General features: G+C 45.0%; 1 protein-coding gene across 1 annotated transcript in view; it reads left to right on the top strand.

Moving 5' to 3' along the window:
• LOC129826586 (NMDA receptor synaptonuclear signaling and neuronal migration factor-like) overlaps positions 1-23718 on the top strand; it is an 80916-nt gene that overhangs the window by 4262 nt on the left and 52936 nt on the right. The window contains exons 2-3 of the mRNA XM_055887487.1: positions 10213-10274; positions 17139-17906. Of these exons, the coding sequence (XP_055743462.1) occupies positions 10213-10274; positions 17139-17906 (830 nt within the window). The remainder of the gene's footprint in view (positions 1-10212; positions 10275-17138; positions 17907-23718) is intronic.

Below are 23718 nucleotides of genomic sequence, written 5' to 3'. Positions count from 1 at the left end.
CAGTGTGAGTTTAGGACACATAGGGGAGAGAGATTTGTTTTTCTAAATGCCAGTCTAAATCACTCCCTGATGGGACCGCTGCTCTGCTGCCTCTTCATCAAGTTGACATCAGCAGCATCATTTCTTTAAAAATCAGTCTGTTTTGATTTGTTCACATATTTATTTAGCATTTGTTCAAGTTTACATCCCATATTAAACATTAATTGTCATGACATAAATGTTTACAGAGATTTGATTTGTAAGGAAACTATGATACAAATACGTGTTGACACCATCTGACATTCACTTTAATGTTTTACATTTACATTTACATTTAAGTCATTTAGCAGACGCTCTTATCCAGAGCGACTTACAAATTGGTGCATTCACCTAATGACATCCAGTGGAGCAGCCACTTTACAATAGTGCATCTAAATCTTTTAAGGGGGGGGGGGGGGGGCAGAAGGATTGCTTTATCCTATCCTAGGATAGGATAAAGTGGCCTTCTACTTTTGGAATCCTATGTCTAAAATAGTTGAGTATAGCACTCAATAGAACTCCTGAAGTGTTGACGTAACGGTTGAATCTGTGGTACAATGTAATTTCATGGCTTCACTCATCATTCCAGGCAGTGTGCAGTACTAACCACAGCAGGGACAGCACAGTGGAGATCGCTCCATCACAGTCACCATTAGCCCGGTTTGGTTATTACAGCACTTCTGGGATTCTACATCCACATTACAAGCCTGAAATGCTTCTGCTGCCATGGTATAAACATGAGGAATAGCTGGTTCAACAGCCTATAGTTGTATTCCGATAGGATACAGTACATTGGTCTTCGGATGGGTGCGTCCGAACTTGCACCCTATTCCCTATATAGTGGAATAGGGAATAGGGTGACATTTGGCCCACCACATTGGTATTACTCAGTCACAGTGCCCTAGGGCTGAACCTACAGCCACGTCTGACAGAGGGGTAATTGTCTGCTTGACACCTAGTGTTTATTGTCTGAATCTCAGGCCATCTCAGTACCAATGTTTCTTAATTAAGCCACCAGCCTTTTCACCCAAACCCAAACCTCTCTCTCTCTCTCTGTATGGCAGGGATTACAGTGCAGAGGAGAGGTATCTGCTGTAATTACTCTGATTACAGCCTGTAGAGCGAGGGAGGCTGCCTGACCTCATTGATCTGAGTAATTACACCCATGTCACCGTTGCTCCGACGGCAGGCGGAAAAGCTGGATGGAATGCAGGATACAGCGGGTCAGGAACTAACACTGAATACTCATTGTCTGGGCGGCTACGGCGCTCATGATTCTCATGTTATGCTTAGTCGGGCTGAGCCTGCGTCCCAATGGCACCCTTTTCCCTATACAGGCCTTGATCAAAAGTAGTACAGTATGTAGGGAATAGGGTGCCATCTGGGATGCAGACTGAGACTATCTGCATGTGGTCAAAATACACATTAACTCTACTAGGCGTTAACTACCCAGTGATTTCCTACATCTGGTGTTGGTGGTTTAATCCAATTACAAAGCAATATTTCTTACGGACTCTGACAAACATTCATTTAATCACCTAACAACCACAGTGTAGAGAGTGAGACTGAGAAAACAGCCAGCAGGGACTTGGGAAGCCTGCCAAATCAGAGATTTACATTTGACTCCCCGAGACAGTGAACAAGCGAGGACAAGAAACTAAGGCGCTAAGTGGTCAACTTGATGTTTGTTGTTTCAATTTCATTTCACTTGATTTGGTGTACTTGTATTGGAGAGAGAACAGAGTTCAGAGGAGAAGACGAGAGAGAGACTGAGGGAGATGGAGAGAGGAAGGTAACAGCGGGAATGAGGAAGATGGGCTGTCTCAGAAAGAGAGTGAGGGAGACAGATAAGGTACATATTTGGGGTGTCTCAGAAAGAGAGAGTGAGGGAGACAGATAAGGTAGATATTTGGGGTGTCTCAGAAATAGGTAATCCTCTCAGAGAGATGATCTGAGTGGTGAGATTCAGTGGCTGAGGAGGAATACACTGTGCCCCTCTTTTACCAAATTACTCTGACATGTAATTTAAGAGCCTAATTTGGTGTCCCTGAGACACTCTTGTTTTTCACTGAGACACCCAGGGCCAGAACACAGAAGGCTTGCTCCTTGACACAGATAGGAGAGAGGCTTCAGAGAGACACATCCAGGCACTATCTCATGGAGCTGAACTCTACTAGTTTCTGTCTTTCACAGATTATTTTAATATCATGTATAGGGCCAGCATTCCTTCCTGACAACCTGATGAGGAACAACTCTGGGCCCTTATAGCCTATATACCCTATAGCTTTGAACTAGGGCCTGGAATTTTTCCAGGTCAGGTAACCATACTCATGTCCTCGATTAGGGCCCCTCATGTATTTGTCGTCCCAGCCCTCTGCACACATCAGTGTAATGCCTCTACATTGCACCCCACTGTATGTACTGTATATATCCCCAGGCACAGCGGCTTGATGTACAGGCTTGGCTACCACAGTGGCTTGATGTATAGGCTTGGCTACCACAGCAGCTTGATGTATAGGCTTGGCTACCACAGCAGCTTGATGTATAGGCTTGGCTACCACAGTGGCTTGATGTATAGGCTTGGCTACCACAGTGGCTTGATGTATAGGCTTGGCTACCACAGTGGCTTGATGTATAGGCTTGGCTACCACAGCGGCTTGATGTATAGGCTTGGCTACCACAGGAGGTTGGTAGCATCTTAATTGGGGAGGGCGGGCTCATGGCAACGGCTGGAGCAGAATAGGTGGAATGATATCAAACACAAAGTTTTTATGTGTTTGATGCCATTTCATTTGTTCCGTTCCAGACATTATTATGAGCCGTCCTCCCCTCAGCAGCCTCCACTGTTGGCTACAGTATTCATGTCTGACCAGGCCACTGTTTACATGAGTGTGTTTATTCCCTTATACCCTACAGAACCAAAGAGATAAGCCACAGTGGCTTGCAAACGCATTCACCCCTCTTGGCATTTTTCCTATTTTGTTGTCTTACAACCTGAAATTAAAATAGATTTTTGGGGGGGTTTGTTTCATTTGATTTACACAACATGCCTACCACTTTGAAGATGCAAAATATTTTTTCTTGTGAAACAAACAAGAAATAACACAAAAAAACTGAAAACTTGAGCGTGCATAACTATTCATCCCCCCAAAGTCAATACTTTGTAGAGCCACCTTTTGCATTAATTACAGCTGCAAGTCTCTTGGGGTATCTCTCTATAAGCTTGGCACATCTAGCCACTAGGATTTTTGCCCATTCTTCAAGGTATAACTGCTCTAGCTCCTTCAGAGTTGGATGGGTTCCGCTGGTGTACAGCAATCTTTAAGTCATACCACAGATTCTCTATTGGATTGAGGTCTGGGCTTTGACTAGGCCATTCCAAGACATTTAAATGTTTCCCCTTAAACCACTCGAGTGTTGCTTTAGCAGTATGCTTAGGGTCATTGTCCTGCTGGAAGGTGAACCTCCGTCCCAGTCTCAAATCTCTGGAAGACTGAAACAGGATTTCCTACAAGAATTTCAGAATTTCAGTTTTAGTTGGGTGGGCTATTTACAGATGGGCTGTGTACAGGTGCAATGATCGGTAAGCTGCTCTGACAGCTGATGCTTATAGTTGGTGAGGGAGATATAAGTCTCCAGCTTCAGTGATTTTTGCAATTCATTCCAGTCATTGGCAGCAGAGAACTGGAAGGAAAGGCGGCCAAACGAGGTGTTGGCTTTGTGGATGACCAGTGAAATATACCTGCTGGAGCGTGCGTTACGGGTGGGTGTTGCTATGGTGACCAGTGAGCTGAGATAAGGCGGGGCTTTACCTAGCAAAGACTTATAGATGACCTGGCGCCAGTGGGTTTGGCGACAAATTTGAAGCGAGGGCCAGCCAACGAGAGCATACAGGTCGCAGTGGTGGGTAGTATATGGGGCTTTGGTGACAAAACGGATGGCACTGTGATAGACTACATCCAATTTGCTGAGTAGAGTGTTGGAGGCTATTTTGTAAATTACATCGTCGAAGTCAAGGATCGGTAGGATAGTCAGTTTTACGAGGGTATGTTTAGCAGCATAAGTGAAGGAGGATTTGTTGCAAAATAGGAAGCCGATTCTAGATTTAATTTTGGATTGGAGATGCTTAATGTGAGGCTGGAATAAGAGATCAGTCTTAACAGACACCTAGGTATTTGTAGTTGTCCACAAGTCAGAACCGTCCAGAGTAGTCATGCTAGTCGGGCGGGCAGGTGCGGGCAGCGATCGGTTGAAGAGCATGCGTTTAGTTTTACTTGCATTTAAGAGCAGTTGGAGGCCACGGAAGGAGTGTTGTATGGCATTGAAGCTCGCCTGGAGGTTTGTTAACACAGTGTCCAAAGAAGCGCCAGAGGTATATAGAATGGTGTCATCTGCGTAGAGGTGGATCAGAGATTCACCAGCAGCAAGAGCGACATCATTGATGTATACAGAGAAGAGAGTCGGCCTGAGAATTAAACCCTGTGGCACCACCATAGAGACTGCCAGAGGTCCGGACAACAGGCCCTCTGATTTGACACACTGAACTCTATCTGAGAAGTAGTTGGTGAACCAGGCGAGAGTCATTTGAGAAACCAAGGCTGTTGAGTCTGCCGATAAGAATGCGGTAATTGACAGTCGAAAGCATTGGCCAGGTCGATGAAGACGGCTGCACAGTACTCTCTTTTATCAATGGAGGTTATGATATAATTTAGGACCTTGAGCGTGGCTGAGGTGAACCCATGACCAGCCCGGAAACCAGATTGCATAGCGGAGAAGGTACGTGGGATTTGAAATGGTCGGTGATCTGTTTGTTAACTTGGCTTTCGAAGACTTTAGATGGGCAGGATAGATATATAACTTTAGAAAGGCAGGGCAGGATAAGTCTGTAACAGTTTGGGTCTAGAGTGTCTCCCCCTTTGAATCTATAGGGATCTCAGACGATACTAAAGAGAGGTTGAACAGGCTAGTAATAGGAGTTGCAACGATTGCAGCAGATAATTTTAGAAAGAGACTGTTGTTTGTTTTGCCCAGCTGATTTGTAGGGGTCAAGATTTTGCAGCTCTTTCAGAACATTAGCTATCTGGATTTGGGTGAAGGAGAAGCGGGGGGGGGGGGGGGGGGGGGGGGGGGGGGGGGGACTTGGGCAAGTTGCTGTGGGGGGTGCAGAGCTGTTGGCCGAGATAGGGGTAGCCAGGTGGAGAGCATGGCCAGCCGTAGAAAAATGCTAATTGAAATGATTATCATAGATTTTTCACTGGTGACAGTGTTTCCTAGTCTCAGTGCAGTGGATAGCTGGGAGGAGATGCTCTTATTCTCCATGGACTTCAGTGCCCCACATTTTTTGGGAGTTTGTGCTACAGGATGCAATTTCTGTTTGAAAAAACTAGCCTTTGCTTTCCTAACTGACTGTGTATATTGGTTCCTATCTTCCCTGAAAAGTTGCATATCGAGGGGGCTATTCGATGCTAATGCAGTACGCCACAGGATGTTTTTGTGCTGGTCAAGGGCAGTCAAGTCTGGAGTGAACCAAGGGCTATATCTGTTCTTAGTTCTACATTTTTTGAATTGGGCGTGCTTATTTAAGATGGCGAGGAAAGCACTTGGTGAGGTGAGATGGTGAGGAAACCAGGCATCCTCTACTGACGGGATGAGGTCAATATCCTCCCAGGATACCCGGGCCAGGTCGATTAGGAAGGCCTGCTCGCTGAAGTGTTTTAGGGAGCATTTGACATTGATGAGGGGTGATTGTTTGACCGCGAACCCATTACGGACGCAGGCAATGAGGCAGTGATCGCTGAGATCCTGGTTGAAGACAGCAGAGGTGTATTTAGAGGGCAGGTTCGTCAGGATGATATCTCTGAGGGTGCCCGTGTGTACGGGTTTAGGGTTGTACCTGGTAGGTTCCTTGATAATTTGTGTGAGATTGAGGGCATCTAGTTTAGATTGTAGGATGGCCGGGGTGTTAAGCATATCCCAGCTTAGGTCACCTAACAGTACGAACTCTGAAGATCAATTCACATATGGTGTCCAGGGCACATCTGGGGGCTTAAAGTGGTCCTATTGACAGTTACTCCAATCTCCGCTGTGGAGCTTTGCAGCTCTTTCAGGGTTATCTTTGGTCTCTTTGTTGCTTCTCTGATTAATGCCCTCCTTGCCTGGTCCATGAGTTTTGGTGGGCGGCCCTCTCCTGGCAGGTTTGTTGTGGTGCCATATTCTTTCCATTTTTAAATAATGGATTTAATGGTGCTCCGTGGGATGTTCAAAGTTTCGGATATTTTTTATAACCCGACCCTGATATGTACTTTTCCACAACTTTGTCCCTGACCTGTATGGAGAGCTCCTTGGTCTTCATGGCGCCGCTTGCTTGGTGGTGCCCCTTTCTTAGTGGTGTTGCAGACTCTGGGGCCTTTCGGAACAGGTGTATATATACTGAGATCATGTGACACTTAGATTGCACACAGGTGGACTTTATTTAACTAATTATGTGACTTCTGAAGGTAATTGGTTGCACCAGATCTTATTTAGGGGCTTCATAGCTTATTTAGGGGCTTCACATTTTCCGTAAAAAATGTTTTAGAATTTTTTGAAATAAGTTATTTTTTTCATTTCACTTCACCAATTTGGACTATTTTGTGTATGTCCGTTACATGAAATCCAAATAAAAATAAATTTAAATTACAGTTTGTAATGCAACAAAATAGGAAAAACGCCAAGGGGGATGCATACTTTTGCAAGGCACTGCATTTGCCCTGCTTTTACAGAACATGCATTTAGGGTTTACATAGTACAGTACATCTCCTTTCTTCAATTCTTTTCGCTGCTTTTTTTCTTTAAAAAACCTCTCATCCTTATCATTCCTGCTTTCTATTTATGTTGTTTAAACACATCTCCCCACTGTCATCGTCTTCCTGTTTCCCCGGCCCACTCGTCTCCCCCCTCCCTTCGCTCCCCTCGTCACATGGCTGAAAACATGCAGGAATCTTTGCTCATAAAAGCACAATACAATCTGCCAGACAGTTTTCGCAGACAACGTGAGGGCAGAGCAAGGCAAGGCACACAGACCATATGTCCAAAATGACAACCTGTTCCCTATATAGTGCACTACTTCTGACCAAGTCACTGTAAGGGGACTAGGGTGCCATTTGGGATGGAGACAGAGAGATACATGGGGGTGGTACACTCCTCCTATCTAACTATGCCACTCTTCTCTCTAATGAATGTCTTAATACTTCCCCACTGAGTTTTCTTTTGTGGTTTTTAATCGATGTTCAAAGTGCTGGGGGAAAAAGAAATGTATTAATATGGTGGCTGTGTAATTGGCTTACGCTTGAATCTACATACTGTCTCTGGTTCTCTGTGGACTGTCCTTGAGAAGCAGAGACATTAACATTTACGGAGCATAAGGAAGGAAGCCACAGATATGAGTTGAGCCATAGAGCTCCTATAATTAAGGATTTTATATATACTGTAATTCTATGAGTTGGGGGAAGTACATGATGGAATGGGTTTACTGCTGATTGCAATGCAGGCTGGACTAGTATCAGCGAAATATCAGTTGTTGTTGTTGTATTGGACCATATGTAACCGGTGTGAAATGGCTAGTTAGTTAGTGGTGTGCGGTAGTAGCATTTCAATTGCTGACGTCACTTACTTGAAGTAGTTGTTTCCCTTGCTCTGCAAGAGCTGCGGCTTTTGTGGAGCGATAGGTAATGATGATTCAAAGGGTGACTGTTGTCGATGTGTTGAGAGGGCCCCTTGTTCAAGCCCAGGTTGGGGCGAGGATAGGGATGGAAGGAACACTGTTACACATAGTAGTTCCATAATTGGCTCCATGACAGTAGCTAGTTTGTCCTCTGGAAGTGGTTGTCTTGGATGTGTGTGGTCCTCCGCATTACCTTTATACACAGCACTTTAGAATGTTTATAGGAATGAGTGGAGAGCCAGAGAGATAAGGGATGAAAGCATTCCTCTCCTCTCCCTCTATCTCTTCTCTCTCTCTCTCTCTCTCTCTCTCTCTCTCTCTCTCTCTCTCTCTCTCTCTCTCTCTCTCTCTCTCTCTCTCTCTCTCTATCTCTTCTCTCTCTTCTCTCTCTCTCTCTCTCTCTCTCTCTCTCTCTCTCTCTCTCTCTCTCTCTCTCTCTCTCTCTCTCTCTCTCCTCTGCTGCTGCACTTGCTACTTCATATTTAATTAGTTAGAGTGTGTGTCGTAGCAGGGAGGGCGGCATGGCATTTCAGAGCAGCATCCACACAGAGATGTGTACAGACTGCCCAACACCAGCACAACTCACTGACTGTGGGAATGTGTATTGCTGTAGGTGTGTGTGTGTGCATGTGTGTGTGTGTGCGTGTTTGTGTGCATGCGTGTCTTTGTGTGTGTATATATACTGTGTGTACACACACACGTGCATTGCTTGTGTTAGCCCATATCCTCTCTTGTCTCTAGCCTACATTATGTGCAGTATGGGTAGCTATGTGGGAGTACTTGCTATAGAAATGTGTTTGTGTGGGAGAGTTATTAAACAACATAGTACAGATGACCATGTTATTTTCTGTTGCCAATTAAGAGAGTAAGAACAATAGAACAAACACAAAATTACCCTGATGATGTGTGTGGTACAGTACATGTTGGGCCATATTATGTAGGAGAAAGAATTTCACACATCTTTTGTTTCATATTGCAAATCCATCCCCAGACCCACTTCAGTGAACCACAGGGGAGATGCAATTTATGACACATGAAATAAGTGCTTTTTTGTTTGATGAAGGTATAGATTGAACTCATGTACATACTCAGCCTCCCATATCCCTCTTTACACTCTCCATGGCAATTCTCCCCTCCCGCTGTCTGTGTGTGTAAATGTGAAAGGGTTTACTCCCCTACTGTACTATCGCCACTCATATGTGTGGCCCTAGAGCCGTGTACAAGAGCGAGGAATCATATCAAACCGGTCTGGAACACACCTGCATATTGGATTTCACACTCAAAATAATGGTTTCGGCACGTGTCATGAACATGTTCGGAATGTATAGATAGATCACCAGCGTCAAGAGACCTCGAGTAGTGTCGGTTGAAGAAGACAGTTCCATAGGGAAATCCGAGTAAAACCAAGGTACTAACCAGGTTTCCGTTCAACCTTTTTATGCGGGTAAAGTACATGTCAGATGAAAAATGTAATGACAGGCCTAATTTCCAATTGTCGTCAAAACAAAATACTCTAGACAAAATACGCTTTTTGTGACGCTTTTATGCGCACCACTACGACTAATCGGGAAAGCATGCAATTTATTAGGCTACAGATTAAATAAATAATTATGAATTTATCAGGGTGGTGAAAGTGCAAGGCGATGCGCTTGATGCTCCTTTCCAATAAATATCGAGGGTCTTATTCTGGTGACTTGATAATCGATGCTTGGCTGCGGTTTGATAAATCATCTAGCTCTTTTGTCCATAATAATAATCTCATCATGTAGGCTGGAGCGCACGAGCCAATAGCAGAGTGTTTTTTTGTGGGAGTTGAAAATTGGATGGAAACCAATTTAAACATATATTTTTTATCCGGTACATGGGACTTGTTTAGCAAAAGTTTTTTTTCTTCTTCGCCCTACGTCATCAGCACCGTGTTTGAATTGCAACAAGTCAATTTGATACAAACACGTCTCTGTTGGGAAAATGCGCATATTTTGGAATATTTGCATGAAAATTTGTTGCCAATTGGATGGAAAGCTAATGAGACAAATGTTCAGGTTATTCAATTATTTGGTGGGACAATCATAAAACACTGGTTTCTTCCAAAATGACACCTTATTGGTTAAAAGTAGTACACTATATAGGGAATAGGGTGCCATTTGGGATGCTGTTATTGAGTAGGAGATGTCTTGGTCTGGTGAGTGGTGAGTCACTCTCAGTTGGAGTCAGCAAGCTCCCTGTGAGAGACAGACAGGCAGGCAGCCTCCCAGTGAGAGGCAGACAGACAGGCAGCCAGTCAGGCTCACGGTGAGAGACAGACAGGCAGGCAGCCTCACAGTGAGAGGCAGACAGGCAGGCAGCCAGTCAGGCTCACGGTGAGAGACAGACAGGCAGGCAGCCTCACAGTGAGAGGCAAACAGACAGGCAGCCAGTCAGGCTCACGGTGAGAGTCAGGCAGCCAGTGGTCCAGTGCTAATCAGAGTGTTGTGTTGTGCTTCTCTTTGCAGAGCAGCCAGAGCTTTCGGAGATTACCTGTCTCACACACACCCTGAGAACCGCAACGGATCAGGTACTCTATCAGTGTCCAGCCTCATCTAGTACATCCCATAACATGGCTTCACATATCCTATAAGTTTCCTATTCACATGGCTTCACATATCCTATAACTTTCCTCTTCACATGGCTTCACATATCCTATAACTTTCCTCTTCACATGGCTTCACATATCCTATAACTTTCCTCTTCACATGGCTTCACATATCCTATAACTCTCCTCTTCACATGGCTTCACATATCCTATAACTTTCCTCTTCACATGGCTTCACATATCCTATAACTTTCCTCTTCACATGGCTTCACATATCCTATAACTTTCCTCTTCGCATGGCTTCACATATCCAATAACTTTCCTCTTCGCATGGCTTCACATATCCAATAACTTTCCACTTCACATATCCTATAACTTTCCGCTTCACATATCCTATAACTTTCCTCTTCACATGGCTTCACATATCCTATAAGTTTCCTCTTCACATGGCTTCACATATCCTATAACTTTCCTCTTCGCATGGCTTCACATATCCAATAACTTCCCTCTTCGCATGGCTTCACATATCCAATAACTTTCCTCTTCACATATCCTATAACTTTCCTCTTCACATGGCTTCACATATCCTATAACTTTCCTCTTCACACGGCTTCACATATCCTATAACTTTCCTCTTCACATGGCTTCACATATCCAATAACTTTCCTCTTCACATATCCTATAACTTTCCTCTTCGCATGGCTTCACATATCCTATAACTTTCCTCTTCACACGGCTTCACATATCCTATAACTTTCCTCTTCACATATCCTATAACTTTCCTCTTCGCATGGCTTCACATATCCTATAACTTTCCTCTTCACATATCCTATAACTTTCATCTTCACATGGCTTCACAAATCCTATAAGTTTCCTCTTCACATGGCTTCACATATCCTATAACTTTCCTCTTCACATGGCTTCACATATCCTATAACTTTCCTCTTCACATGGCTTCACATATCCTATAACTTTCCTCTTCACATGGCTTCACATATCCTATAACTTTCCTCTTCACATGGCTTCACATATCCTATAACTTTCCTCTTCACATATCCTATAACTTTCATCTTCACATGGCTTCACATATCCTATAAGTTTCCTCTTCACATGGCTTCACATATCCTATAAGTTTCCTCTTCACATGGCTTCACATATCCTATAACTTTCCTCTTCACATGGCTTCACATATCCTATAACTTTCCTCTTCGCATGGCTTCACATATCCTATAACTTTCCTCTTCACATGGCTTCACATATCCTATAACTTTCCTCTTCGCATGGCTTCACATATCCTATAACTTTCCTCTTCTAATGGCTTCACATATTCTATAACTTTCCTATTCACATGGCTTCACATATCCTATAACTTTCCCCTTCACATGGCTTCACATATCCTATAAGTTTCCTCTTCACATGGCTTCTTATATCCTATAACTTTCCTCTTCGCATGGCTTCACATATCCTATAACAGGGGTCGGGAACCTTTTTTTATTTTATTTTATTTTATTTTTTTATCCCCTTTTCCCCCCAATTTTCATGGTATCCAATCGCTAGTAATTACTATCTTGTCTCATCGCTACAACTCCCGTACGGGCTCGGGAGAGACGAAGGTCGAAAGCCATGCGTCCTCCGAAGCACAACCCAACCAAGCCGCACTGCTTCTTTAACACAGCGCGCCTCCAACCCGGAAGCCAGCCGCACCAATGTGTCGGAGGAAACACCGTGCACCTGGCCCCCTTGGTTAGCGCGCATTGCGCCCAGCCCGCCACAGGAGTCGCTGGAGCGCGATGAGACAAGGAAATCCCTACCGGCCAAACCCTCCCTAACCCGGACGACGCTAGCCCAATTGTGCGTCGCCCCACGGACCTCCCAGTCGCGGCCGGCTGCGACAGAGCCTGGGGGCGAACCCAGAGACTCTGGTGGCGCAGTTAGCACTGCGATGCAGTGCCCTAGACCACTGCGCCACCCGGGAGGCCTTGGGAACCTTTTTGACTAAGAGAGCCATGAAAGCAAAACATTTGGAAATTTATTGAGAGCCATATAATATATTTTAAAAGTGAATTCAACTAAATGTCAGTATAATAAGCCTCTGAATTTGTCGAAGTGCCGCTTTACATTCGACCGTTTCATCGATGTAATTTTGTCATTGCAAATTAGACACACCGCAGAACCTGCTCTCTCCACAAAGGCGAATTCTTCGGTCCATTCGTCCTGAAATGTACGATACTCGTCATCTTTTTTTCTTTTCGCCATCTTCTTCGTCGAAGGGTTAGCTTTGAGCTAATGACCGAGCAGACTGATTCAAAAGGAGGCGTTTACCTGTTTTACCTAGCAACGGCCAACGTAGGCCAGTATCATTTAATTAAAATAATGGACAATTGCTCCTGCAGCCCTGAACAGGACATGAGCAGTGAAAAATCGATGAATGGATTAAAACAAGGGAGAATAGGCCTCCCGGGTGGCGCAGTGGTCCCGGGTGGCGTCCGGGTTAGGGAGGGTTTGGCCGGTAGGGATATCCTTGTCTCATCGCGCTCCAGCGACTCAGGTGGTGGGCCGGGCGCAGTGCGCGCTAACCGAGGTGGGCGGGTGCACTGTGTTTCCTCTGACACATTGGTGCGGCTGGCTTCCGGGTTGGAGGCGTGCTGTGTTAAGAAGCAGTGCGGCTTGGTTGGGTTGTGCTTCGGAGGACGCATGGCTTTCGACCTTCGTCTCTCCCGAGCCCGTACGGGAGTTGTAGCGATGAGACAAGATAGTAATTACTAGCGATTGGATACCAAAAAAGTGATAAATAAATAAAAAGTGAGAATATTTTGTTTTATCTGCGAGCCAGATGCAATCATCAAAAGAGCCACACCTGGCTCGGGAGCCATAGGTTCCCGACCCCTGTCCTATAACTTTCCTCTTCACATGGCTTCACATATCCTATAACTTTCCTCTTCAAATGTAACCCACCGGCTCAATTATGTCTTATGTGGCAAAATTTGAAAATGTGTTTTTTACATTGAATAAAAGTAGAGACTCAGAGCTAGAAAATGGTATATCATACACTACAACCACAGTTGAGGAACAGTGGGAAAGTTATTCTGCTTTGAAAGTTGATAAACTTGTAACCTCACTTTTGAGAAAATTCCACTTGAAAGTTTTGGTAAACCTACTTGAGAGCTCTTCTTTGTCTACACCCATTCAGCATCGTTCACACCCTCTTAAGCTTTAGCCCCACCCAGCTCTTTAAGGATTCACATGTGAGGCCATGTATTAAAACAACCAAAGATTTGAAGACTAAAGGCTGGTTAATACTAGGTCTATCTACAGTTGTCGCAGTGACATCATTAATATTCTATTGTGGTCCGACATCAGCAGCCTGGTGGTCCAAAATAGTATAACTAGTGTATTTTGTTTTAACATCAATAAATCCACCCATTTAAAAAGGAATTTAGTATACAGTACCAGTCAAAAGTTTGGACACACCAACTCATTCCAGGGTTTTTCTTTATTTTTACTATTTTCTACATTGTAGAATAATAGTGAAAACATAAAAACTATGAAATGACACACATGGAATCATGTAGTAACCAAAAAAGTGTTAAACAAATCAAAATATATGTTATATTTGAGATTCTTCAAAGTAGCCACCCGTTGCCTTGATGACAGCTTTGCACACTCTTGGCATTCTCTCAACCAGCTTCACTTGGAATGCTTTTCCAACAGTCTTGAAGATGTTCCCACATATGCTGAGCACTTGTTGGCAGCTCTTCCCTCACTCAGTGGTCCCTCTTATCCTAAACCATCTCAATTCAGTTGAGGTCGGGTGATTGTGGAGGCCAGGTCATCTTATGCAGTACTCAATCACTTTCCCTCTTGGTCAAATAGCCCTTACACAGCCTGGAGATGTGTTGGGTCATTGTCCTGTTGAAAAACAAATGATAGTCCCACTAAAGCGCAAACCAGATGGGATGGCGTATCGCTGCAGAGTGATGTGGTAGCCATGCTGGTTAAGTGTGCCTTGAATCTTTAATAAATCACAGACAGGCATCCCCACACCATCACACCTCCTCCCCCATGCTTCACAGTGGGAACTACATATGAGGAGATAATCCATTCACCTACTCTGCGTCTCACAAAGACACGGTGGTTGGAACTCAAAATCTCAAATTTGGACTCATCAGACCAAAAGACAGATTTCCACTGTCTAATGTCCATTGCTAGTGTTTCTTGGCCCAAGCAAGTCTCTTCTTATTATTTGTGTCCTTTAGTAGTGGTTTCTTTGCAGCAATTATATCATGAATGCCTGATTCACTCAGTCTCCTCTGAACAGTTGATGTTGAGAAGTGTCTGTTACTTGAACTCTGTTAAACATTTTTTGGGGCTGCAATTTTTGAGGCTGGTAACTCTAATGAACTTATCCTCTGCAGCAGAGGTAACTCTGGGTCTTCCTTTTCTGTGGTGGTCCTCATGAGAGCCAGTTTCATCATAGCGCTTGATGGTTTTTGCGACTGCACATGAAGAAACTTTCAAAGTTCTTGAAATTTTCCGGATTGACTGACCTTCATGTTTTAAAGTAATGGCGGACTGTCGTTTCTCTTTGCTAATTTGAGCTGTTCTTGCCATATTATGGACTTGGTCTTTTACCAATTGGGACTATCTTCTGTATACCACCCTTACCTTGTCACAACACAACTGTTTGGCTCAAACGCATTAAGAAGGAAATAATTCCACAAATTAACTTTTAACAAGACACACCTGTTAATTGAAATGCATTCCATGTGACTACCTCATGAAGCTGGTTGAGAGAATGCCAAGAGTGTGCAAAGCTGTCATCAAGGCAAAGGGTTGCTACTTTACACTTTCTTGGTTACTACATGATTCCATATGTGTTATTTCATAGTTTTGATGTCTTCACTATTATTCTACAATGTAGAAAATAGTAAAAATAAAGAAAAATCATGAAGGAGTTGGTGTGTCCAAACCTTTGACTTGTACTGTATGTCAGTCTATCAAACCAGGCAACTAAAAGCAACTGTCTAAACAATGTTTTGGTTCGTTTCTAGCTAACTAGCTAATGTTAAGTTAGCTGGTTAGCCAGTTCAAATAATGACCATATCATGTAGATGACAACATCTTCACTTTAGCTCATTCGACTTCATTATTACAGGAAATTAATGGCGAGCCAGTTACAGAAAATAGCTTATGATTGTGAGTGTGATGAAATAAAAGCAGGGAATTCGACCTGAGAATTTTAGAACATGGACACAGTTGCCTAACGTTATATCCTAATTTGACTTTGGTGCAGGTCATGTTCTCCACATTACCGTCTCTGGTTAACACATAATATATCAAATAAAATTGAAGTTGAATTTGTCACATGCACAGGATACAGAAGATAGAGTGAAATGGTTACTTGCATAGTAGAGTGTTTTGTTAAGACATGTAGCTTTCTAGCTAGCTAGCTAAACAATGAACCATAATCTCAACCTATAACGTTACTACTTGCATGAATCTGCAGGCAACCAGCTTCAATGTTAGCTAGTTAGCTAACATTAGGCTATAACTAGCAATGCAAATGGCTCTGAGATACAAATAATATTAGTACACAGATCATACACGTAACGTTAGCTAGCGAGACAGATAACGTTAGCTAGCTAGCTAACAGTATGCTTTAACTTGAAATGAAAAATACTTTCTGCCAAAATTAGAAACGTATAACATCTGAAAATGTAGCTATCTAGAATATCTTACCCGTATACACGGATGGACGATTCTCCTTCTCTGTCACGGATGCCATGGTTGCCATTAGTTTGAAGATGTAATCCGGAGACAGGTGTTTTATACAACAGTGTTCTCTTTTCGACTCCCTCTGAATATTTGCAATCAAACGCCAGAATTTTCTCCATCTCCTTAGTTATCATATTCTAATTCCATCGGAATTCCACTGATTTCAAAACTCGGTCCCCCAGAAAGTGGAGAACAACACTTTTGCAGTAATACTACGTGATATCTTTCAAAAAAGCAGCGTTAGAAAGGATTACCGACACCTACTGACTAGCTTATGTTTTAGACAGAAGCGGGCTACATGGCATACCAATCCGAGCTCATCTCTCAGCATGTCCAGCCGATCCATTATCTCAGCCAGTCATGGCTAGCAGGAAAGTATTTTTCCGTAGCTAAACCAACTAGGCTCATAAATTAACAATTTTATTCATATTTTCAGATGGCATACACGTTTTTTATTAAGGCACATGAAAGTTCACATGTTCCAGAAGGCATTTCTGACAAAGAAGCTAACGTTCAAATGCCTCTGCTGTGAAGTAGTGACGCACAACATACGCCTAGTTTCCTGAAACGAGTCACAAATGGCTTCACATTTCCTGTAACCTTCCTCATCACATGGCTTCACATTTCCTGTAACTTTCCTCATCACATGGCTACACATTTCCTGTAACTTTCCTCATCACATGGCTTCACATTTCCTGTAACTTTCCTCATCACATGGCTTTCCTCTCATCCCACTGTATAGCAGCACTAAATGCTCTGAAATCATTACCACACTATATCTGGCAAATTTCACTGTGAGAGGGTGTATCTTCCCGAGGCAGAGGACCAGGTAAGTCTGCCAAACCCCTTCTATCTTCCAACTCATCCTTTCAAAATACCTCCTAATTTCCTCCCTTCTCTCATTTTCTTTCTCCGTTATCCATCTCTTCACATCTCATTCCTCCTCTCATCTCCGAAAAGCTTTGTTTGCTCTCTGATGTTTGCTCAAATGTTGCCAAGCCCTTTAGAGCACAAGATGAACAGCTCATCTCTTTGTCCTCTCTCTCTTGCTCTTGCGCTTGCTCTCTCCAGATCAGCTTCTATCTAATACCTTCATTGGCCAAGACAAAGACTCCCCTGACATCAGTCATCTTCACAACAACAACCTACACCCTCAGAGCCACTGTGGGGCCAAGGCCAGCCAGGACCAGTCCCAGGCCCACAGTCTTCAGTCCCAGCTCAGCACACTGCATCCCCATCACAGCAGTCTCCAGCCCAGCACCCTGCAGCCAAGCAGTCTGCAGTCCACAGGCCCCTCCAAGCACAGGCTCTCAGCAGAACGAAGTTTCTCCTCCGAGGAGCAGCAGCCACCTCCCAGGTCCTCTGAGGGGAGCCTGACCAGCTTGAAGCCAGCTGCCCAGCGGGTCTACACCATCACCAGGGAGGGAGGCATGCTTGGGGGGCGAGGCAGCGAGGAGAGTCTGGAGCTGGAGGTGCTGAAGCAGCCTCTGTCCCCTCCTCCCTCCGCCAACCAGCCCTCCTTTTCCAACCAACAACCACCAGGAAGCAAACACCCCCGCGGCAACCATAGTCATGGCCCACAGGGCCACAGGCCCAAGTCCCAGCCCCTGCAGAGCTCAGGGAGTGCCCATAACATCCGGGACTGGGTGGTGAGGAGGGGGGGCTCGCGGGAGGACTGCACCCCAGACTGTGTCACCTGCATCAGGGCCCCATGTCCGAGCCAGCGCTCCCTGGATCTGGAGACGTCTCCGCGAGACGGAGGAAAACAGAGGAAGAAGCTAGAGAGGATGTACAGCCAAGACCAAGGCAGAGACAGACGAGGCTCTGCTGAGGAGAGAGGTGAGGAGGAGGATGGAGGATGGAGGAGGAGGATGATGATGACCAAATCAAATCCAGCTTATTTATATAGCACATTTCAGACATGAATGCAATGCAATGCGCTTCACAGGAAAAGAAGAAAAATAAAGAAAATTAACAGAAATCTTTACTACACAAAAACAAAAGAATAACAATAAAAACTGAATGACTAAAAAGCACCCTAAGGAAAAGCAAAATTAAAAAGGTGTGTTTTAAGATCTCTTTTAAATATGTCCACAGTTTCGGCCCCCCTCAGGTTCTCTGGCAGGCTATTCCAGAGGCTGGGGGCATAATTAATAATGGCTGCCTCTCCATGCCTCTTGGTCCTAGGCTTTGGGATAGTTAAAAGGCTGCCTCTCCATGCCTCTTGGTCCTAGGCTTTGGGATAGTTAAAAGGCCAGTGCCAGAGGACCTGAGGGACCTACTGGGTTCATAACACAAAGTATGTCTGACATGTATTGGGGTGCACATTCGTGGATTGATTTAAAAACCAATAGAACAATAATCAAATTAATTTTAAAACCCACAGGCAGCCAGTGCAGAGACATCAAACCCGGTGTAATGTGTGCTCTTCGTCTGGTCTTGGTCAGTACCCGTGCTACAGCATTCTGTATGTTTTGCAGTTGACAAATGGCTTTCTTGGGTAGACCAGACAGGAGAGCATTACAGTAGTCAAGCCTGCTTGTAATAAAATCATGGATGAGTCTCTGTATCAGCCTGAGATAGAAACGACTGCACCTTGGTAATGTTCATCAGGTGGTGAAAAGCTACTTTGGTCACATTCCTAATGTTTGATTTGAAATTTGAAACTAGGTTTTTTCCTGGTGTTTTATCTTTATTGCTTTGGCTCCAATAATACAGTAAGAACCTCGGCCTGGTCTTGATTTAGCTGAAGGGAATTGTTAGCCGCCAAAGTATTGCACGTGTTTCTTGGCCCAAGCAAGTCTCTTCTTGTTATTGATGTTCTTTAGTCATGTTTTTTTTGCAGCAATTCGACCATGACTGCCTGATTCACTCAGTCTCCTCTGAACAGTTGATGTTGAGATGTGTCTGTTACTTGAACGCTGAGGCATTTATTTGGGCTGCCATCTGAGGTGCAGTTAATTGCAATTTCTGAGGCTGGTAACTCTAATGAACTTATCCTCTGCAGCAGAGGTAACTCTGGGTCTTCCTTTCCTGTGGCGGTCCTAATGAGAGCCAGTTTCATCATAGCTCTTGGTTTTTGCGACTGCACTTTTCCGTATTGACTGACCTTAATTTTCCGTATTGATTGACCTTCATGTCTTAAAGTAAGGATGGACTGTCATTTCTCTTTTCTTATTTGAGCGGTTCTAGCCATAATATGGACTTGGTCTTTTACCAAATCGGACTATCTTCAGTTTACCACCCCTACCTTGTCACAACACAGCTGATTGGCTCAAGAGTAAGAAGGAAATTAATTACACAAATTAACTTTTAACAACTCATACCTTTTAATTGAAATGCATTCCAGGTGACTACCTCATGAAGCTGGTTGAGAGAATGTCAAGAGTGTGCAAAGCTGCCATCAAAGCAAAGGGTTGCTACTTTGAAGAATCTCAAATATAAAATATATTTTGATTTGTTTAACACTTTTTTGGTTACTGCATGATTCCATGTGTGTTATTTCATAGTTTTGATGTCTTCACTGTTATTCTACAATGTAGAAAATAGTAAAAATAAAGGCAAAACCATTGAATGAGTAGGTGTGTCCAAACCTTTGGCTGGTACTGTATGTAAAACCCAAAATCAAACCTTGTGGAATGCCATGTGCGATATCTATTTTCTCTGAGTTATGTTCACCAAGGGTGACAAAAAACTCTTGACCACTTAAATAGGTCCTAAACCAATTTAGAACTGGACCAGAGAGGCCAACCCAACTCTCCAGTCTGTCCAGAAGGACATCATTGTCAACAGTGTCAAATGCAGCATTTCAATCCAAACGTACAGAAAGCTGTAAGGCTGTCTCACAACATGTATCTAAAATTAACCCTATAAATAACACTGTTGGGAGATTTAGAAAGCCATAGTCTAGCAATCAACAATATAATAATACTTTTATCTTTAAATCGCAATCTGTAGATACCATGCGATTAGACAGGTTCAGAATGTATGTAAAACATCACAGCACAGATTAAAACTACATTTACATTTACATTACATTTAAGTCATTTAGCAGACGCTCTTATCCAGAGCGACTTACAAATTGGTGCATTCACCTTATGACATCCAGTGGAACAGCCACTTTACAATAGTGCATCTAAATCTTTTAAGGGGGGGGGGGGGGGGGTCAGAAGGATTGCTTTATCCTATCCTAGGTATTCCTTGAAGAGGTGGGGTTTCAGGTGTCTCCGGAAGGTGGTGATTGACTCCGCTGTCCTGGCGTCGTGAGGGAGTTTGTTCCACCATTGGGGTGCCAGAGCAGCGAACAGTTTTGACTGGGCTGAGCGGGAACTGTACTTCCTCAGTGGTAGGGAGGCGAGCAGGCCAGAGATGGATGAACGCAGTGCCCTTGTTTGGGTGTAGGGCCTGATCAGAGCCTGAAGGTACTGAGGTGCCGTTCCCCTCACAGCTCCGTAGGCAAGCACCATGGTCTTGTAGCGGATGCGAGCTTCAACTGGAAGCCAGTGGAGAGAGAGGAGGAGCGGGGTGACGTGAGAGAACTTGGGAAGGTTGAACACCAGACGGGCTGCGGCGTTCTGGATGAGTTGTAGGGGTTTAATGGCACAGGCAGGGAGCCCAGCCAACAGCGAGTTGCAGTAATCCAGACGGGAGATGACAAGTGCCTGGATTAGGACCTGCGCCGCTTCCTGTGTGAGGCAGGGTCGTACTCTGCGGATGTTGTAGAGCATGAACCTACAGGAACGGGCCACCGCCTTGATGTTAGTTGAGAACGACAGGGTGTTGTCCAGGATCACGCCAAGGTTCTTAGCGCTCTGGGAGGAGGACACAATGGAGTTGTCAACCGTGATGGCGAGATCATGGAACGGGCAGTCCTTCCCCGGGAGGAAGAGCAGCTCCGTCTTGTCGAGGTTCAGCTTGAGGTGGTGATCCGTCATCCACACTGATATATCTGCCAGACATGCTGAGATGCGATTCTCCACCTGGTCATCAGAAGGGGGATAGGAGAAGATTAATTGTGTGTCGTCTGCATAGCAATGATAGGAGAGACCATGTGAGGTTATGACAGAGCCAAGTGACTTGGTGTATAGCGAGAATAGGAGAGGGCCTAGAACAGAGCCCTGGGGGACACCAGTGGTGAGAGCGCGTGGTGAGGAGACAGATTCTCGCCACGCCACCTGGTAGGAGCGACCTGTCAGGTAGGACGCAATCCAAGCGTGGGCCGCGCCGGAGATGCCCAACTCGGAGAGGGTGGAGTGGAGGATCTGATGGTTCACAGTATCGAAGGCAGCCGATAGGTCTAGAAGGATGAGAGCAGAGGAGAGAGAGTTAGCTTTAGCAGTGCGGAGCGCCTCCGTGATACAGAGAAGAGCAGTCTCAGTTGAGTGACTAGTCTTGAAACCTGACTGATTTGGATCAAGAAGGTCATTCTGAGAGAGATAGCAGGAGAGCTGGCCAAGGACGGCACGTTCAAGAGTTTTGGAGAGAAAAGAAAGAAGGGATACTGGTCTGTAGTTGTTGACATCGGAGGGATCGAGTGTAGGTTTTTTCAGAAGGGGTGCAACTCTCGCTCTCTTGAAGACGGAAGGGACGTAGCCAGCGGTCAAGGATGAGTTGATGAGCGAGGTGAGGTAAGGGAGAAGGTCTCCGGAAATGGTCTGGAGAAGAGAGGAGGGGATAGGGTCAAGCGGGCAGGTTGTTGGGCGGCCGGCCGTCACAAGACGCGAGATTTCATCTGGAGAGAGAGGGGAGAAAGAGGTCAGAGCACAGGGTAGGGCAGTGTGAGCAGAACCAGCGGTGTCGTTAGACTTAGCAAACGAGGATCGGATGTCGTCGACCTTCTTTTCGAAATGGTTGACGAAGTCGTCTGCAGAGAGGGAGGAGGGGGGGGAGGGGGAGGAGGATTCAGGAGGGAGGAGAAGGTGGCAAAGAGCTTCCTAGGGTTAGAGGCAGATGCTTGGAATTTAGAGTGGTAGAAAGTGGGTTTAGCAGCAGAGACAGAAGAGGAAAATGTAGAGAGGAGGGAGTGAAAGGATGCCAGGTCCGCAGGGAGGCGAGTTTTCCTCCATTTCCGCTCGGCTGCCCGGAGCCCTGTTCTGTGAGCTCGCAATGAGTCGTCGAGCCACGGAGCGGGAGGGGAGGACCGAGCCGGCCTGGAGGATAGGGGACATAGAGAGTCAAAGGATGCAGAAAGGGAGGAGAGGAGGGTTGAGGAGGCAGAATCAGGAGATAGGTTGGAGAAGGTTTGAGCAGAGGGAAGAGATGATAGGATGGAAGAGGAGAGAGTAGCGGGGGAGAGAGAGCGAAGGTTGGGACGGCGCGATACCATCCGAGTAGGGGCAGTGTGGGAAGTGTTGGATGAGAGCGAGAGGGAAAAGGATACAAGGTAGTGGTCGGAGACTTGGAGGGGAGTTGCAATGAGGTTAGTTTAAGAACAGCATCTAGTAAAGATGAGGTCAAGCGTATTGCCTGCCTTGTGAGTAGGGGGGGAAGGTGAGAGGGTGAGGTCAAAAGAGGAGAGGAGTGGAAAGAAGGAGGCAGAGAGGAATGAGTCAAAGGTAGACGTGGGGAGGTTAAAGTCACCCAGAACTGTGAGAGGTGAGCCGTCCTCAGGAAAGGAGCTTATCAAGGCATCAAGCTCATTGATGAACTCTCCGAGGGAACCTGGAGGGCGATAAATGATAAGGATGTTAAGCTTGAAAGGGCTGGTAACTGTGACAGCATGGAATTCAAAGGAGGCGATAGACAGATGGGTAAGGGGAGAAAGAGAGAATGACCACTTGGGAGAGATGAGGATCCCGGTGCCACCACCCCGCTGACCAGAAGCTCTCGACATGGCTCATAGAAATCATAAGATGGTGGTTTAGGGAGATAGGTGGGATGGACTTAGGGGTGGATTTTAAAGCTCATGTTCTAGAATAGTTATGACTGAAAACACAATGTATATTGTACAGTATAAGTACTATCTATCCAGATGTGATGGAAACTCAGCAACAAAAACAAACGTCCCTTTTTTAGGACCCTGTCTATCAAAGATAATTTGTAAAAATCCAAATAACTTCACAGTTCTTCATTGTAAAGGGTTTTTAAACACTGTTTCCCATGCTTGTTCAATGAACCATAAACAATTAATGAACATGCACCTGTGGAACGGTCGTTAAGATACTAACAGCCTACAGACGGTATGCAATTAAGATCACAGTTATGAAAACTTATGACACTAAAGAAGCCTTTCTACTGACTCTGAAAACAACAAAAGAAAGATGCCCAGGGTCCCTGCTCATCTGCATGAACGTGCCTTAGGTATGCTGCAAGGAGGCATGAGGACTGCAGATGTGGCCAGGGCAATAAATTGCCATGTCCGTACTGTGAGACGCCTAAGACAGCGCTACAGGGAGACAGGACGGACAGCTGATCGTCCTCGCAGTGGCAGACCACGTGTAACAACACCTGCACAGGATCGGTACATCCGAACATCACACTTGCGGGACAGGTACAGGATGGCAACAACAACTGCCTGAGTTACACCAGGAATGCACAATTCAACCATCAGTGCTCAGACTGTCCACAATAGGCTGAGAGAGGCTGGACTGAGGGCTTGTAGGCCTGTTGTAAGGCAGGGCCTCACCAGACATCACCGGCAACAATGTCACCT

The sequence above is a fragment of the Salvelinus fontinalis genome, chromosome 28, assembly GCF_029448725.1.
Source record: "Salvelinus fontinalis isolate EN_2023a chromosome 28, ASM2944872v1, whole genome shotgun sequence".
NCBI classification, from domain to species: Eukaryota; Metazoa; Chordata; class Actinopteri; order Salmoniformes; family Salmonidae; genus Salvelinus; species Salvelinus fontinalis.
The sequence above is the reverse complement of the archived record's forward strand: the minus strand, read 5'-3'. Positions and strand labels throughout refer to the sequence as shown.